Source organism: Ostrea edulis, chromosome 3 (assembly GCF_947568905.1).
Source record: "Ostrea edulis chromosome 3, xbOstEdul1.1, whole genome shotgun sequence".
Classification (NCBI taxonomy): Eukaryota; Metazoa; Mollusca; class Bivalvia; order Ostreida; family Ostreidae; genus Ostrea; species Ostrea edulis.
Genome location: NC_079166.1, coordinates 53,086,547 through 53,104,781, shown reverse-complemented (window position 1 = coordinate 53,104,781; position 18,235 = coordinate 53,086,547). Strand labels below are relative to the sequence as shown.

At 35.1% G+C, this 18,235-nt stretch overlaps 1 protein-coding gene across 4 annotated transcripts in view; it reads left to right on the top strand.

The window, feature by feature from the left end:
• Window positions 1-18,235, top strand: part of LOC125673832 (uncharacterized) — a 167,184-nt gene that overhangs the window by 48,547 nt on the left and 100,402 nt on the right. For all 4 annotated transcript variants that reach the window (XM_056158122.1, XM_048910669.2, XM_048910668.2 and 1 more), the window contains exon 5: window positions 14,820-14,886. In XM_056158122.1, the coding sequence (XP_056014097.1) occupies window positions 14,820-14,886 (67 nt within the window). The remainder of the gene's footprint in view (window positions 1-14,819; window positions 14,887-18,235) is intronic.

Genomic DNA, 18,235 nt, shown 5'->3' with positions numbered 1-18,235 from the left:
TAATATGTAATTTGGTGTATTATTAAGCGATCGGCTGCATACACGAGACTGGGAAAACTCTGCCATGTAGTTTATTTAGGTTCCTAGTCGATGTTACAGTAAGGAAGCGGTGGATACAAAGATGTAGGTACGTAATATTATCATAATTCAATGAATAATCATGTCAAATTAACACACGTGTGTATAAACTGACAGAATATACTGGACATGTTGTTTAGATATTTCAGAGGGGGAGTAGGCCTACAAAAGATTTTGACAGACGAACTGATAAAAATGAAATAATGAAAAAAAAAATTACATGTACTACAATTTCATAAATATGGGGGGGGGGGGGGGGGTTAAGTTTTTCTTCGTTATTGATTTCAACATTTATTACCATCTTTTACTACATAATTCCCTTCTGCCTTAAAAGGGGAAGGGACACTAATTTATTGTATCAATATAGAAAAAATAACCTTGCTAGAAAAAGGGTTGACAGGACACCCTTGATACTACTTGCCTTTATATAGGCTCCTGCATGATTAAATTTTGTATTGTGTTTCAAGAGAACTGGCATATATCTTTATTGTATAATTATGTAAAAGTGACACATGGCCTTGATAAGAATGATTGTAACACTCATATTCTGTGCTTATTTCAGAAACTACAACTGTGTGTGTAGTGAGCCACTTAAAGTCAATTAAAAACAGCAAGTTATGGTATATTACTTTTTTCATAGACACAAAGTTACGAAACCTGCTGAAGCAGAAGCATCTGCTTCAAACGTGCATGTAGGAACCGAAGTTGATACTGCTACCAATACAGTACACGACACGAGTTTTATACACCCCACCGTGGAAAGACCACGGTGGAAAATCCACGGAGATACACCGTGTCCTCCGTGTTCCAAGGTGTGTGTTATTTGCGAATACACACAGCTGCTAAGAGCTTTGTTCTGGCCACGGGCACCTTACGAGAGATGTGAAAATGTGCCGCAGGCCAAATAATCGAGATAAGGGTGGAATTTTAAGAAAAGAAAAAAATGTCAATATTTTCCCCCCTGATACTTATATTGTTTTTCAGCATTTTGAGCCAATTCCAACGATACCAAACACTATATATTATGTTTTTAAGAAAACCTGGTTTTGAATTTTTTTCTTTTAGTCTTTTTTCTTCATTAAAATATTCTTAAGTTCTATGTTTAAATAATGCGTACTTGCAGGCAATTCCTGTTTTGAATGCGAATTAGTATATTCAGTAAATGAAAAACATACATGTACAACATGTGATAGGGATATTTAATAATTACCCATGTGCTCTCTCTCTCTCTCTCTCTCTCTCTCTCTCTCTCTCTCTCTGACAAATGCACTGTTTAACATAATTACTTCCATCATATTGTGTTGATATGCATCTTGACAAATATAACTTGATCCAATATAGAAATTAGAGCATTGTCGATGATTAACAAATTGGAATTAATTTATTACGTAATTAATAGAAGCAAACATACAAACCATTGAATGATTTATTTTTAAAATCCCGAGTTAATTACATTTGACCGAGACTTATGTTCGATGTACTTTGATAGAGGTTTTCATAAAAAAAATGTTCATCGGGAGTGTCTGGATAATGCAATGATTTTTGTATAATAAGTATATACCATGCAAATTCCTAGGTTCTTTGTCACAGTTAACTCAATTACGGTTAGCTAGTTTGGGTTTTGACTTCTTATGAAAAGTGTGAAATATATTGGGTCAGCGCGATATCAGATCTAGTCCAAGATCACGGGTATCTTGCGCCGACCCAATATATTTCACACTTTCCGCAAGAAGCTAAGCACTTCTGTTGATTTCAAATACACGGATTAGCTGACCCCCATTGTTCTACTGAGGCGAAAACCCCTTCGAATTTGCATGGAATGTACAAGTTATACACAGGTCATTGTTATAGTCATACATCATAGTACCGCTAACCCGACAGACATTTTTTTAAATTTTGAATAAGTTATTGAATGACGAAGTATTGATTTTGAGGTCACATGGTCAAAGGTTAAGGGTCACACTAAACAGGAATATACTGTCCGTTCAATATTTTGATAACCCTTTGATAACCCTTCGCTTGACAGACATCAAACTTGGTACACTGGTACATCTTCAGGAGAAAATTACCCCTATTTATTTTGAGGTCACATGTTTAAAGGTCAAGGGTCAAACTGGACATAGGAATATACTGTCCGTTCAATATCTTGAGAACCCTTTGCTTGACAGACATCAAACTTGGTATACTGGTACATCTTCAGGAGAAGATGACACCTATTGATTTTGAGGTCGCATGGTCAAAGGTCAAGGGTTAAACTGTACATAGGAATATACTGTCCGCTCAATATCTTGAGAACCCTTTGCTTGACAGACATCAAACTTGGTACACTGGTACATCTTCAGGAGAAGATGACTACTAATTATTTTAAGGTCACATGGTCAAAAGTCAAGGGTCAAACTGGACATAGGAATATACTGTCCGTTCAATATCTTGAGAACCCTTTACTTGACAGACATCAAACTTGGTACACTGGTACATCTTCAGGAGTTGATGACCCCTATTGATTTTTAGGTCACATGGTCACTCCGCTCTTGACATAGGAAGATATTGTCTGCTCAATATTTTGAATTGATGATACTACTCTCAATTAAATGATGTGTGTGTGTATAACCCTTTTTAATTTTGCACCATGGGGGGCATATGTGTTTTACAAACATCTCTTGTTTTAATAAGATGTAGCTACATAACAATTGATATGAATACTTATTTTGTTTTTTAACGTAAATGATATAAATATATGCAGTATTGTACTACAAAATTTTTAACAATCACACCACATCATATGTCTCATGGGAATGATTATGGTCTTTGAACCAGTTTAATCTCTGTCCAATTAAGATTCCATTAGCCCCATGGAGTAAGTCATGGTATGTGTTTCAGAGTTCAACTGGAGATTTAAAGATCATTTTGATAAGAGCTAAATTACATCTGTCCAGTTAAAGATTATTAATGAGTATAATCTTTATATTTAATAAAATGAAAATATGTTTTGGAATATTTCTGTAGTTATTTGAACAATTCAAGAAACATGTTAACAAGTCATTGCAATGTGCAATAGAAACATTACAAGGAATAATCTTGATTTTACCTCAGACCAAATGCAAAGATATTGACAAGCTTTGCACCAATTAAGGTTGACATGATTTTGTGTCATGCACTTATCTTTTTATAATAAATTAACATCTGACGGGTGTATCATATGTGCCGTGGCGGTGCACTTTATTAAAAATCTGACCTATTAAATATCTCCTAAACTATTTAAGGTAGATCTTTCATATTTTGTATATAGATTTCTTATGGCATTAGACCTTTCATTAGCTCACTTGAGCCCAAGGCTCAAGTGAGCTTTTCTGATCAAAATTTGTTCGTTCCCTTACAGAAAATAGGTACATTTTGGGTACATTTCGGATACATTTCAGGTACAATTTGGGTACTTTACAGGTACACTTTGGGTACACCTAAAAGTACCCGGTATGTACCCAAAATGTACCTAAAGGGTACCCGAAAGTCTACCCTTTTTGGGACTGCACTTTAAATATATTTCTAGCTGCAGGTGGGTACTTTTTCGGGTACATTGTTCTTTCCCATGCAACTGTCTAAGTTACAATTTTCGGGGGTACCTTTTGGGTACCTTATTATTTCCAACTTGCCAAGTTTCAATTTTTAGGGTACCCTCTGGGTACAATATTTTTGGGTACACACTTTGAGTACGCTTTGGGTACACTAAAATGTACCCGGAAAGTACCCAAAAGGTACCCGGAATGTACCTAAAGGGTACCCAAAAGTCTACCCTTTTTGGAACCGCACTTTAAAGATATTTTTAGCTGCAGGCGGGTACTTTTTCAGGTACATTTTTCTTTCCCATACAACTTTTTAAGGTTTTAATTTTTAGGTACAATTTTGTCAACATTGTTCCCATTTTGGGGTACCTTTTGGGTACATTTCTTTGATACACAATATGGTGTCAAAGTTCTTCATTGATAAGGAAAATCTTTTAAAATATCACAACAGCAGAACAATTGCAGGACCAAGGTGACTCAGGTGAGCAATGTGGCCTCTTGTATTTGAGTCTGCTTGCAAAGCGAGTTGCTCCTTACTTAGATAGAATGTTCTATCGTTAAGGTATTTCCACCCTCCTGTGATGTCATAAGATTTTGCAAAGTCAATGATTTGATAAGATTTATGCATGAGAGGAACATAAATTTTGTTGGGGTCTTTTTCAATAGCTATTGTGAAAAATCTTGTTAACCATGAAATATTTCAAAAGTCTATATATGAATTATCAATTATATGTTTCAAAATAATGAATCCAAGGCCAATAACTGTTTTCATTAAATTATTTATCAAGTCCATTATGCAATGGATTTCCTTTATTTTTCACAAACATTTTGTATATTTTTTAAAGAAACAGTTTCATGAAATTGTTATGAATACTATTACATGGCTACAACCAGTTTTTGTGAAATTTTGTTTAAAGGCTGAGGTTTTCAACCGATCGGTTTTCCTCAGGTAAGTGAAAAGCGAGGGGCGGAGCTAATTTAAGGCAGGTCAAGCATTTGTTCTTCCTCTGGATCCCAATTCCAACCATTATACACGAAAAAGAGCCCTTATAGCGGCTAATTTCTCTTCCGATTAGTTTTTTTTTTGTCGCCATGTTCCGATGGGAAAATTACGCTTATAAATTTTCAACTGAGTTTAAACAATTAACGTACAATGTATTTACTCATAATTAATCTGTTTATTGTAAATTATACTCAACAATTGTGTGACTCTCTACATGAAAAAGCCAAAACCGTTTCCATATCGAGCTGGATTACGCGGTAAGCATCAAACGATTGCACGGACGCCTCGATCATCAGTTAAGATAATTAAGGTATACACAAAGACTATTAGTACTTAAATGTCCATCAATTTCGATCATCCAATCTGAAGCTCAATTTCTCCTGATTGACAACTTGGGTTCACAGACCAGGTAAATTTGAAGGTGGTGCTTATTTTCTCGGTTTTTAAGGAAAATTGCAATTTTCTGACGTAGATAACAGGTATATTGTTCTAAGGCCACAGTTTTTTTATTTCTTGGTTTACGGATCCGCCGACACTAATTTTTGGGGAATTGGAAAAAAAAATAAAATGCAAATTTCTACTTTTTAGCTCACCTGAACCGAAGGTTCAAGTGAGCTATTCTGATCACATTTTGTCCGGCGTCCATCTGTCTGTCTGTAAACTTTTCACATTTTCGACTTCTTCTCCAGAACCACTTGGCCAATTTCAACCAAACTTGGCCAAAAGCATCCTTGGGTGAAGGGCTTTCAAATTTGTTCAAATGAAGGGCCATGTCCCTTTCAAAGGGGAGATAATCACAAAAATGCAAAAATAGGGTGGGCTCATTTAAAAATCTTCTTCTCAAGAACCACTGGGCCAGAAGAGCTGAAATTTACCTGAAAGCTTCCTGACATATTGCAGATTCAAGTTTGTTCAAATCATGGCCCCCGGGGATAGGATGGGGCCCCAAGGGGGGATCAAAGTTTTGCACACAAATATATAGGGAAAAACTTTTAAAATCTTCTTCTCAAGAACCACTAAGCCAGAAAAGCTGAGATTTACAAGAATGCTTCCTGACATAATGTAGATTCAAGTTTGTTCAAATCATGGGCCCCTGGGGTTGGATGGGGCCACAATAGGGGATCAAAGTTTTACATACAAATATATAGGAAAAATCTTTAAAAATCTTCTTCTCAAGAACCACTAAGCCAGAAAAGCTGATTTTTACATGAAAACTTTCTGACATAGTGCAGATTCAAGTTTGTTCAAATCATGGCCCCCGGGGATAAGATGGGGCCCCAAGGGACGGATCAAAGTTTTACTCACAAATATATAGGGAAAAACTTTAAAAATCTTCTTCTCAAGAACCACTAAGCCAGAAAAGCTGAGATTTACATGAAAGCTTCCTGACATAATGCAGATTCAAGTTTGTTCAAATCATGGGCCCCGGGGGTTGGATGGGGCCACAATAGGGGATCAAAGTTTTACATACAAATATATAAGAAAAATCTTTAAAAATCTTCTTCTCAAGAACCACTGAGCCAGAAAAGCTGAGATTTATATGAAAGCTTCCTGACATAATGCAGATTCAAGTTTGTTCAAATCATGGGCCCCTGGGGTTGGATGGGGCCACAATAGGGGGTCAAAGTTTTACATACAAATTTATAGGAAAAATCTTTTTAAATCTTCTTCTCAAGAACCACTGAGCCAGAAAAGCTGATTTTTACATGAAAACTTTCTGACATAGTGCAGATTCAAGTTTGTTCAAATCATGGCCCCCGGGGATAAGATGGGGCCCCAAGGGGGGATCAAAGTTTTACACACAAATATATAGGGAAAATCTTTAAAAATCTTCTTCTCAAGAATAGCAAAGCTGTGATTAATCATATTTATATGGAAGCATCTTCAGGTAGTGTAAATTCAAGTTTGTTCAAGTCATGCCCCCAGGGGGTAGGGAGGGGCCACAATAAGGGTTCAAAGTTTGACATTGAAATATTTAAAAAAATATATGTTCAAAAATCTTCATCTCAAGAAGAGCATAGTAATGATTAGTCATTTTAATGTAAAAGCAGATTAAAATTTGTGGAATCCATGGTCCCCTGGCGAAGGTTGGGGCCACATAGAAAATCGATTTATTTTTTGATTTTTTTTTTTTTTTTTTTTTTTTTTTTTTTTTTTTTTTTTTTTTTTTTTTTTACATGGGAATATATTAGGAGGAGTGTTTAAGAAATTTTACATGGGAATATATAGGAAAAAATATTCACTATTTATATACACTTGTAAACTCAAAGGCTCACCTGTTCCATCAGATCACTTTACAAAAACAATTTTGACCTACATGTTTGTAAATGTAGATAAATTTTCAATTTTTTCTGCTCTTGTTAATTTTGCACCCATATAAATCTAGTGATATAATTTCATTTTTGTCTTCATTTATAAATTAAGAAGAAAAAAACTCGCCGTCGATTCCTTTTGAACAACTTGGTGAATATCATTAATCTTGGCACCAAAAATCTTTGACTGAAGGGCATTCAATTGTTATAATTACACACTTAATGCACATATTTACAACGTGTATGACCCCCTATTGATTTTCTGGTCACACCTGCCATGTTGGGTTTAAAACATAAACACTCTTTTCTCAGGTGAGCGATGTGGCCCATGGGCCTCTTGTTTTTAGCTCACCTGAGCTGAAAGCTCAAGTGAGCTTTTCTAATCACCCGTATTCCGGCGTCCGTCCGTCCGTCCGTCTGTAAACTTTTCACATTTTCAACTTCTTCTCAAGAACCACTGGGCCAATTTCAACCAAAGTTGGCACAAAACATCCTTAGGTAAAGGGAATTCTAAATTGTTAAAATAAAGGGCCAGGCCACCTTCCAAGGGGAGATAATCAAGAAAAGGTAAAAATAGGGTAGGGTCATTTAAAAATCTTCTTCTCAAGAACCACTGGGCCAGAAAAGATGAAATTTATATGAAAGCTTCCTTATATAATGCAGATTCTAAATTGTTAAAATCCTGGCCCCCGGGGGTCGGATGGGGCCACAATAGGGGATCAAAGTTTTACATACAAATATATCGGAAAAATCTTCTTCTCAAGAACCACTGAGCCAGAAAAGCTGAGGTTTATATGAAAGCTTTCTTATATAATGCAGATTCTAAATTGTTAAAATCCTGGCCCCTGGGGGTCGGATGGGGCCACAATAGGGGATCAAAGTTTTACATACAAATATATAGGGAAAATCTTTAAAAATCTTCTTCTCAAGAACCACTGAGCCAGAAAAGCTGAGATTTATATGAAAGCTTCCTGATATAATGCAGATTCTAAATTGTTAAAATCATGGCCCCCGGGGGTCGGATGGGGCCACAATAGGTGGTCAAAGTTTTACATACAAATATATAGGGAAAATCTTTAAAAATCTTCTTCTCAAGAACCACTGGGCCAATTTCAACCAAAGTTGGCACAAAACATCCTTAGGTAAAGGGAATTCTAAATTGTTAAAATAAAAGGCCAGGCTACCTTCCAAGGGGAGATAATCAAGAAAAGGTAAAAATAGGGTAGGGTCATTAAAAAATCTTCTTCTCAAGAACCACTGGGCCAGAAAAGCTGAGATTTATATGAAAGCTTCCTTATATAATGCAGATTCTAAATTGTTAAAATCATGGCCCCCGGGGGTCGGATGGGGCCACAATAGGGGATCAAAGTTTTACATACAAATATATAGGGAAAATCTTTAAAAATCTTCTTCTCAAGAACCACTGAGCCAGAAAAGCTGAGATTTATATGAAAGCTTCCTTATATAATGCAGATTCTAAATTGTTAAAATCCTGGCCCCCGGGGGTTGGATGGGGCCACAATAGGGGGTCAAAGTTTTACATACAAATATATAGGGAAAATCTTTAAAAATCTTCTTCTCAAGAACCACTGAGCCAGAAAAGCTGAGATTTATATGAAAGCTTCCTTATATAATGCAGATTCTAAATTGTTAAAATCATGGCCTCCGGGGGTCGGATGGGGCCATAATAGGGGTTCAAAGTTATATATTTTGTCTTTGTTGTTTTTTTTTTTCTTTTTTTTTCTTTCTTTTTTTTTTTGATATAGTGCAGATTCAAGTTTGTTAAAATCATGGACCCCGGGGATTGGATGGAGCCTCAAGGCGGGCATCAAAGTTTTACATACAAATTTATAGGAAAAATCTTTTAAAATCTTCTCAAGAACCACTGAGCCAGAAAAGCCGAGATTTATATGAAAGCTTCCTGATAAAGTGCAGATTATAAATTGCTAAGATCATGGCCCCCGGGGGTCGGATTGGGCCACAATAGGGGGTGAAAGTTTTACATACAAATATACAGGAAAAATCTTTAAAAATCTTCTTCTCAAGAACCACTGAGCCAGAAAAGCTGAGATTTATATGAAAGCTTCCTGATATAATGCAGATTCTAAATTGTTAAAATCATGGCCCCCCAGGGGTCGGATGGGGCCACAATAGGGGGTCAAAGTTGTATTTTTGTTGTTTTTTTGTTGTTTTTTGTTTTTTTATATAGTGCAGATTCAAGTTTGTTAAAATCATGGACCCCGAGGATTGGATGGGGCCTCAAGGGGGGCATCAAAGTTTTACATACAAATTTATAGGAAAAATCTTTTTAAATCTTCTTCTCAAGAACCACTGTGCCAGAAAAGCTGAGATTTATATGAAAGCTTCCTGATATTGTGCAGATTATAAATTGCTAAGATCATGGCCCCCGGGGGTCGGATTGGGCCACAATAGGGGGTCAAAGTTTTACATACAAATATATAGGAAAAATCTTTAAAAATCTTCTTCCCAGAACCACTAAGCCAGAAAAGCTGAGATTTATATGAAAGCTTTCTGATATAGTGCAGATTGAGGTTTGTTGAAATCATGCCCCCCTGGGGTAGGATCGGGCCACAATAGGGGATCAAAGTTTTACATACAAATATATAGGGAAAATCTTTAAAAATCTTCTTCTCAAGAACCATTGGGCTAAAGAAATTCATATTTACATGAAAGCTTTCTGACATAGTGTAGATTCAAGTTTGCAAAAACCATGGCCTCCAGGGGTAGGTTTGGGGCCATAATAGGGACTACGGTTTTACATGCAAATAGATATGGAAAATCTTCTGATATGGACCAAGGTGACTCAGGTGAGCGATGTGGCCCATGGGCCTCTTGTTTTAATTCCGCCGATTCTACCCAACATGTCAAATCGAAAATAAAAATAAAATGCATTTTCAATTTTATGAATAGAAAATCGTGAAACGCAAACGTATTGATTTGTATTTGGTAATCACTTCGTTTTGCGAAATATCTTTATTCCGTATTTTTAAAAACCATGTAAACAGATATGGCCACGCATGATGACAGTAACGATACCTATATCGTTCTTGTCGACGAAACAGATGCCAGATGGCATTTCATCATGGAAAAAAAAGGAATTTATGGAAATAAATATTTCTGATACAATTGGCGGTATTCTTGCTGCTAATATAACATGAAATGCAGTGCTATTTGGGTGTTTAAAGATGAGAGGAAGGTACAATTGTTAGCGACTTTACTAGATTGGATGTTCTATCGTTAAAGTGATAATATCCTATGGACCCGGTTTGAGTGTGGCGAGGGCCTGTACCGAGACACAGATTATTCTAACTAGTGACTTTATACCAGAGCAGTACATGTCATAATAAATGTATTTGAATACATGTACGTGTATCTCTGCCTTCAAAAATCCTAACAGGGAATAGTTCTAACAGTGTGAGAAATTGTTAGGTGCTTTTGATATTATAATGAACGCCTGTAAAAAATATGACCAGATAAAACTCAGAAAGTTATGCATATTTCTCGTAAATTAGTATACCTTGTGTAGTGGTGGAAAGAATTTGAGTATCAAATAAAAATGAAAAACAAAACATTTCTTTCAAAAAGATGGTAGATATAATTCCATGGGCATGTCTATGTGGGGAAAATGAGGTTAAAAATTATTTCATAGGGGTATAAACATTCTGAAATTAAAAATGGAATTACTACATACAATTGTAATTTAATTAGTGCTTATATTATTTTTTTTCCTTTATATTTACAATTTGTAAATGTAAAATATTTATTGAGCATATACAGCAAAATTACTGAACAACATTATATAAATACTGGATACTTTACAACATCAAAGAGATATGACCTTATACATTCTCGGCTTATGTTCTACCAAAGTGTAACATAGATACATGTATATAGTTATACACTGAATTTGAAATTGCATTTTTTTTCAAATATAGGATTGAACCTATAATTCTAGAGGAGTGGTCACCTTAAAATTATATCGTCCTACAGACCAGGGTCTGTCCCAAGACACAGATCATTCTACCTTCTCCTTGCTGTCACCGGTGCCTTGTGAAAGCGGATTTTCAGCGGCTCACAAACTTTTCTGTTTATTCTTACACCGACAGCAAATAAATCCCATGCAATATGATCTTCAAAAATTTCATTTGCTTTTCTGAACAACTTCATTAAAGTTTTGAAGACATATCATATGTTGACATTCTTTAGTTATAACAATGTACAGTAATTTAAACGAGTCCTGGCCCTCAATACGTTTAAAGAAACTATATACATGTATAGTGTGCATGAATACATTATGTAAGCAAGGCGATTATACTTTTTATGCCCCCCTTTGAAAAAGAGGGGGCATATTGTTTTGCACCTGTCGGTCGGTCGGTCTGTAGACCATGTGTTGTCCGCTCAATATCTTGAGAACCATTCACTTGATGATAATGATATTTCATATGTGGGTTAGTTATGAGTAGAAGAGGATCCCTATTGTTTTTCAGGTCAAAAGGTCAAAGGTCAAGGGTCAATCTACTCTCGACATAGGAATATAATGTCCGCTCAATATCTTGAGAACCCTTTGCTTGAAAGACATCAAACTTGGCACACTGGTACATCCTAAGGAGTAGATGACCCCTATTGATTTTGAGGTCATATGATCAAAGGTCAAGGGTCAAACTGGGCATAGGAATATACTGACCATTCAATATCTAGAGAACCCTTTGCTTGACAGACATCAAACTTGGTATGCCAGTACATCTAAAGAAGAAGATGACCCCCATCGATTTTGAGGTCACATGGTCAAAGGTCAAGGGTCAAACTGGACATAGGAATATACTGTCCATTAAATATCTCGAGAACCCTTTGCTTGACAGACATCAAACTTGAGACACTGGTACATCTTCAAGAGAAGATGATCCCTATTGATTTTGAGGTCACATGGTCAAAGGTCAAGGGTCAAACTTGACATGGGTATATACTGTCTGCTCAGTATCTTGAGAACCCTTTTCTTGACAGACATCAAACTTGGTACACTGATACGACTTCAGGAGAAGACGACCACTATTGATTTTGAGGTCACATGGTCAAGGGTCACACTAGACAGGAATATACTGTCCGTTCAATATTTTGAGAACCCTTCGCTTGACAGACATCAAACTTGGTACACTGGTACATCTTCAAGAGAAAATTACCCCTATTTATTTTGAGGTCACATGTTTAAAGGTCAAGGGTCAAACTGTACATAGGAATATACTGTCCGTTCAATATCTTGAGAACCCTTTGCTTGACAGACATCAAACGTGGTACACTGGTACGTCTTCAGGAGAAGACGACCCCTATTGATTTTCAGATCACATGGTCAAAGGTCAAGGGTCAAACTGGACATTGGAATATACTGTCCGCTCAATATCTTGAGAACCCTTTGTTTGACAGACATCAAACTTGGTACACTGGTACATCTTCAGGAGAAGATGACTACTAATTATTTTAAGGTCACATGGTCAAAAGTCAAGGGTCAAATTGGACATAGGAATATACTGTCCGTTCAATATCTTGAGAACCCTTTACTTGACAGACATCAAACTTGATACACTGGTACATCTTTAGGAGTTGATGACCCCTATTGAGTTTTAGGTCACATGGTCAATCCACTCTTGACATAGGAAGATATTGTCTGCTCAATATTTTGAATTGATGATACTACTCTCAATTAAATGATGTGTGTGTGTATAACCCTTTTCAATTTTGCACCTTCGGGGGCATATGTGTTTTACAAACATCTCTTGTTTATTAAACATACGACGTGTGTATAAATATATCAACTACAAAAATAGATTCATCCTTAAACATGAAACAAATAACTTGTAAGTAAATACTTTATGGTAAAGAAAGTAAATGTCTTGCTCTCTTTGGTTGGAAAAGCATGGTAAATATTTGAAAATGGTATGGGTCTATTACGACCAATCATCGTAAATGTTTAAAGCATAAACCATGTGACTATTTCTGTGGGAATCTACTGGGTTTGTTGTGTTTTCGCATTCAGGTTATTTTTCAGTCATGTAAATAATCACATTTACTGTATTTTGCTGAATATATTTCAAACATATCCCCTTTTGTGGCCTGTAAATTGAGGAAATATAATAGTTTGTGTGTACAATCCCATTTAACTTCAAGAGAAATCTTTGTGGAAATAATGCATCTTCTTAAAGATTTGCATGCACAAGAATTTGTATACAGTGCAGGAAATTTGTTCTTTTTTAAAGAAAACTGCAATCTTGTCCTTATAAACACTAGATAGCGGTAATCTTTGCTGAATATTTTTGGGGAAATAATGTTAATTTCAGGAAAGCAAGAGATTTTGTAGTAATGAAGTTTTAACAAACTCGATATTTTCATTGTTTAAACTTCATATCAATTAAATAGCCGACGTTATACTTAATTAATACACCTATTATATTATGTAAAGCCTTTCATCAGTGTATGCGCTTTTGAGGGCACTGAAGTTTCAAGAATTAACACAACTTGTTTTATACTTTCGCTGAACATTAGAATTATATATAGTTTAGATATTCAGAACAGGAATTATGGAGGATGTAAAATAGCTTGTGAATGCTTTTCCTATATGGCTTACCGGATAGATTTGAAACTTAATGTACAATGCTTCATTGCCATTTGTAGATATACATAATTATTTGTGGGACGGGAGAATCCAATTATTTTTGTAAAAGTTATAGTGGATCCAAGAGGGATGGAGGATGTTAAAATAACTTGTGAACACCTCTCCTCCTGTAAGGCTTATCTGATAGACTTGAAATTTTGTACAGTACAATACTTCAATGCCAAATTGCAAATGTGCATATTGTAGGGACAGGAGTATCTAATGGCTTTCCTTAAATTAAGTTATAGCAGATCTGAGGGGTGGAGGGTGTAAAATAGTTTGTGAACACTTCTCCTATGTGCCTTATGGGAGTTCATGATGTCTATGTTCCTGCTCATGCTTTCTCCTCCATACCATACAGTTCATTAAGGGGAGGAGCTTGCATGGGGTTTCATTTGGAGCACTTCCAATTTTGGGAGCTGGGGAGACATTTGTTTTTCATAAAAACAATACCTCATTTTTTTTCTAGATTTCATAGCCCTTGGGGGTATAGTGATACTTTTTCACTAGTACTCAGGTGACTGCATGATAAGGCCTGTGGGCCTCGTTAGGTCAATAGGTCAAGAGTCAATCTACTCTGGACATAGGAATATACTGTGTGCTCAATATCTTGAGGACCCTTTGCTAGACAGACATCAAACTTGGTACACTGGTACATCCTAAGGAGTAGATGACCCCTATTGATTCTATGGTCACATGGTTAAAGGTCAAGAGTCAAAATGGACAGAGGAATATACTGTCCACTCAATACCTTGAGAACCCTTTGCTTGACGGACATCAAACTTGGAACACTGGTACATCTAAAGAAGTTGATGACCCCTATTGATTTTGAGGTCACATTGGTTAAAGGTAAAGTGTCAAACTGGACATAGTAATATATCGTATCCTATATTTCAAGAATCAGTAGATTGATTGACACCAAGCTTGGTACACTGGTACATCTTATGGAGTAGATAACCCCTATATATTTTTAGGTCACGTGGTCAAAGGCCAAGGGTCAGTACATTCTGGACATAGTATGATTGTCTGCTCATGATCTTGAATTGGTTTGGCACTATTATCAATTAAATGATGCACATGTGTATAACCTTTTCAATTCTGCACCACATAGGGGGGGGGGGGGTATATGTTTGTATTGATCGAATGACAAATATTTCTTGCTTTCTTTATTGTTTTGATGGTAGCTTTTGGGTTTTTTCCAGTTAAATTTGCTGAAAACAAAGAAGATCATTGGCGTTGTGGGCTGTTATTGGGCAGCTAATGGTGAAGGTTAGTTTATGAAGTATTAATTTGTGCAATATATATTGAAATTATTGACAATGATTTTTTTTCCCAGTTGTCATTTGTTTTCTTATAAATATTTTTGAATGTCCTGTATAATGTAAATGTTGGGTATTGAAATGACACTCAGTTGAAACAGTTCATTTGTATTAACTCAAATTGAAGATTTTCATTTTCAGTGTCAATAGCAATCTTATGTCATTTCAATTACAGTTGATACAATGTCTTTGAAATATTCAGGTATAGTTATCAATCTGCATAAAAAGAGGTTTGAAAAACTGAAAGGGAAAGGCAACCCAAAATTTTTTTTACATGATAAATGATAGGATTAATTATATGATAAAGATTTGTCATACTATTCTGTTGATACATGGCCTATATAAGCCTCAGTACTGATTTTAAAACGTTAAAAATTTGAAATTCCCGCCATCTATAGAGGCTGCCATGATGCGCGGAACTCTTTTGTATTCAAGACCAGAAAAATCAATAATTTTGACGTCACACCGTCTATTCCGGTTTTGATAAGATTCTAAGATCATCAAGGATGTGCATGTGGTAGATTTTATGAATACATTGTAAATAGGTGGATGCCTTCCTGTCAAGCAGTTAATTACACTAATGCGAAGCGGAGATGTGGAAAAAAGTTTTTTCCCGAAATTCCTGACCCAACAAAGTTATTTGAAAAGAAAATACTATGTAAACTGTGGATCCATCATTTGCGTAATGACAAGTTGAGGTTCGAGACATTTACATGTATGAAGAAACGTGTACCGTCTGCCTGGTCTGCGACTTGACTTAACGTCTTCTTTTCTTAAATTCTTCTTGCGAAAGAACGGGCTCAAATCTATAGGGCTCCAAACTTAACTGTTCGTGACTTGCCATGTTTATAGTGCTACTGATGAAATAAACCGGAACCGACGGTGTGACGTAATAAATTAAACTTCAATGGCCGCTCTCTTAACGGTGGGTAATTTGAAATATAAAATAGATTAATATTGATTTAATTGTTATATGTCGCTGATAAAATCAATAATTGGGGAATAATAATGCCAATATAAAGGTATATTGGTTAATCCAACATTTTAATACACATCATCTAAAAATGGTATTGAACCGTGTTTACATTGGCAACGTACAGTATGGACCAAAATTTTTTGCATGCATTTGATAGATTTCAAATGAGCCATTCCAAGCAAAACAGTTTTTAAACTTCATAGTGAAAAATGTGACGTCATTTTTGCATACTTTAAAAGAAAGACGTCATGATTAGTATACCAATCACAAGTAGATGTCATATTTGATAGAATCTTCTCTTGGGTTCATGAATAATTGTTATAGGAACGTTTAGGCCTTACAACTATGTAAAAAAAAAAAAGCAGCATCTGTATAATTATGTATTTATTACTGGAAGTTAACGTTAGAATCAAGAGTTATAAATCTACTTAAAATTTTATAAATATATACTTCATGAGTATATAAAGATTTTTGCAGGCACATAACATCGTGTTTGATTTTTCAAACAAACAAAAAATTATAAAAATAAATAAAGAGAGGGGGGGGGGGGTTAAAAATAAATTATTTTGAATTCATTGATCATGCTCCCAATATTGTTGGTAAAATGTGCTAATATCATAAATAAGCAGTGAGCAATTTTTTGATGACTGTGAAGTTCATGTAGAGCATCTTTAACTTCAAATGAGAATCAGTACTACATGTATTTCATTTTCAAAATATGAAATATGACAAGAGAGGAAGATTTTCAAGTATCCATCATGAGAATGGGAAAGAAAGACAGATTCAGAAACACATAAAAAGAGATAAACTTTATCGAAATCGAAATCTAAAGTGATAATTTCATTTTAGGATGCCAGGTTTTGGTCCTAAATATTTGGGACAAGGTTAAAAAAAAAAAAGAAAAGCTCAATGTCTGATAAAAATCTTAATTCAAATATTTTAGGGGAGGGGGGGGGGGGGAATTCCCACAAGTTTCGGTCATCTAACATCAATTTTACTATAATTCATGAATAATATTGCAGCACAGCGAACAGGACTGAAGTGACCCATGTATTTAGAAATAGTATAAATTACATTTTAATGAACATTTAAAATGACATTTAAAAACTACATTAGAAAATGTATATATTTTTATTTAGCACTATTGTGTTATTGCATGATAATCGATTTCGGTGAACATTCATCATATTAAGTTTTAAGGGGAAGGGGGTCTTGATGAAAAATATGTGAATTAAAAGTTTTTATCAAACATTAAACGTTTGATCTTGCTTTTTTTTTTTCTTTTTCTTTTTCCTCTCCAATTGTTGATGTGCCGATACCCATTTACCCATTGTCGTTGAATACCCAAATGTTACATTATTACCAATATTTATAAAACGTCCAACAATTCATAAATAGTGTGGTTTATTTTTCCTAATCAAAATTATTGTCGTAACGCTAGTGAATTTTCCATGATATTTACCAAATATTACGGAAATATGACTACCATAAATCATAGAAGTAGGCCTATAAGAAAGGTAGGTCTGCGCACATGCTTTCATTATAATCAAACTTATGAAAATTTGAGCATTTTTCTATCATATCTATATTTTGAAGTAGTTCTTTTTTGCTTTCCAAGACGTTCATAACCGTCGACGTCATGACGTTATTTGCGGTTTTTTGTTAGAAACAATGCTATATTTAACTAACACTTACAAGAAAACGACAAGAGTCATAGGGAAAAATTAATATGTTCTGACAATGGCATATTGTGGACATCTCATGTATTTAATTTGATCAAAGAAGTAGGTACAGTTTCTACAGTCATCTGGCCCAAAATATTGATGATTTCACTTGGAGCTCAAATCCTTGCATTCAATTAAGGAATAGTTTAGCAAACCCAAAATTCACTCAGTTTGATCAGCAAAATGATTTGTGTCATATGACGAGAGCTTGAAGTTGGCATAAAATTGCAAAAATGCTATTTTCAATGAAAATATCCAAAAATTCAGGTGGTTTTCCTTTTAGAAAACATACAGCGCATGCGTCGAGCAAATTCATATTGAAACATGTTTTTCATCTCAAAATAATACACAATATATATCATTTTCATTTTGCTCGACAAATGCGCACATCTTTTCCTGAGCAATAATTTGTATGACATTTGACAGTTTTCAGGCTTATTTTGAGAAAAAGGCGGGAAATGTCTTATTCATGATGTCATAATGCTATCCATTTAGGACTATCATTCTGATTTTGTTGACATAGTATACCTGGCATTTATTTTACTTTCTTAAAACGCTGATTAAGGTTAATTCCAGACACATTTTATAGAGAGAAATTT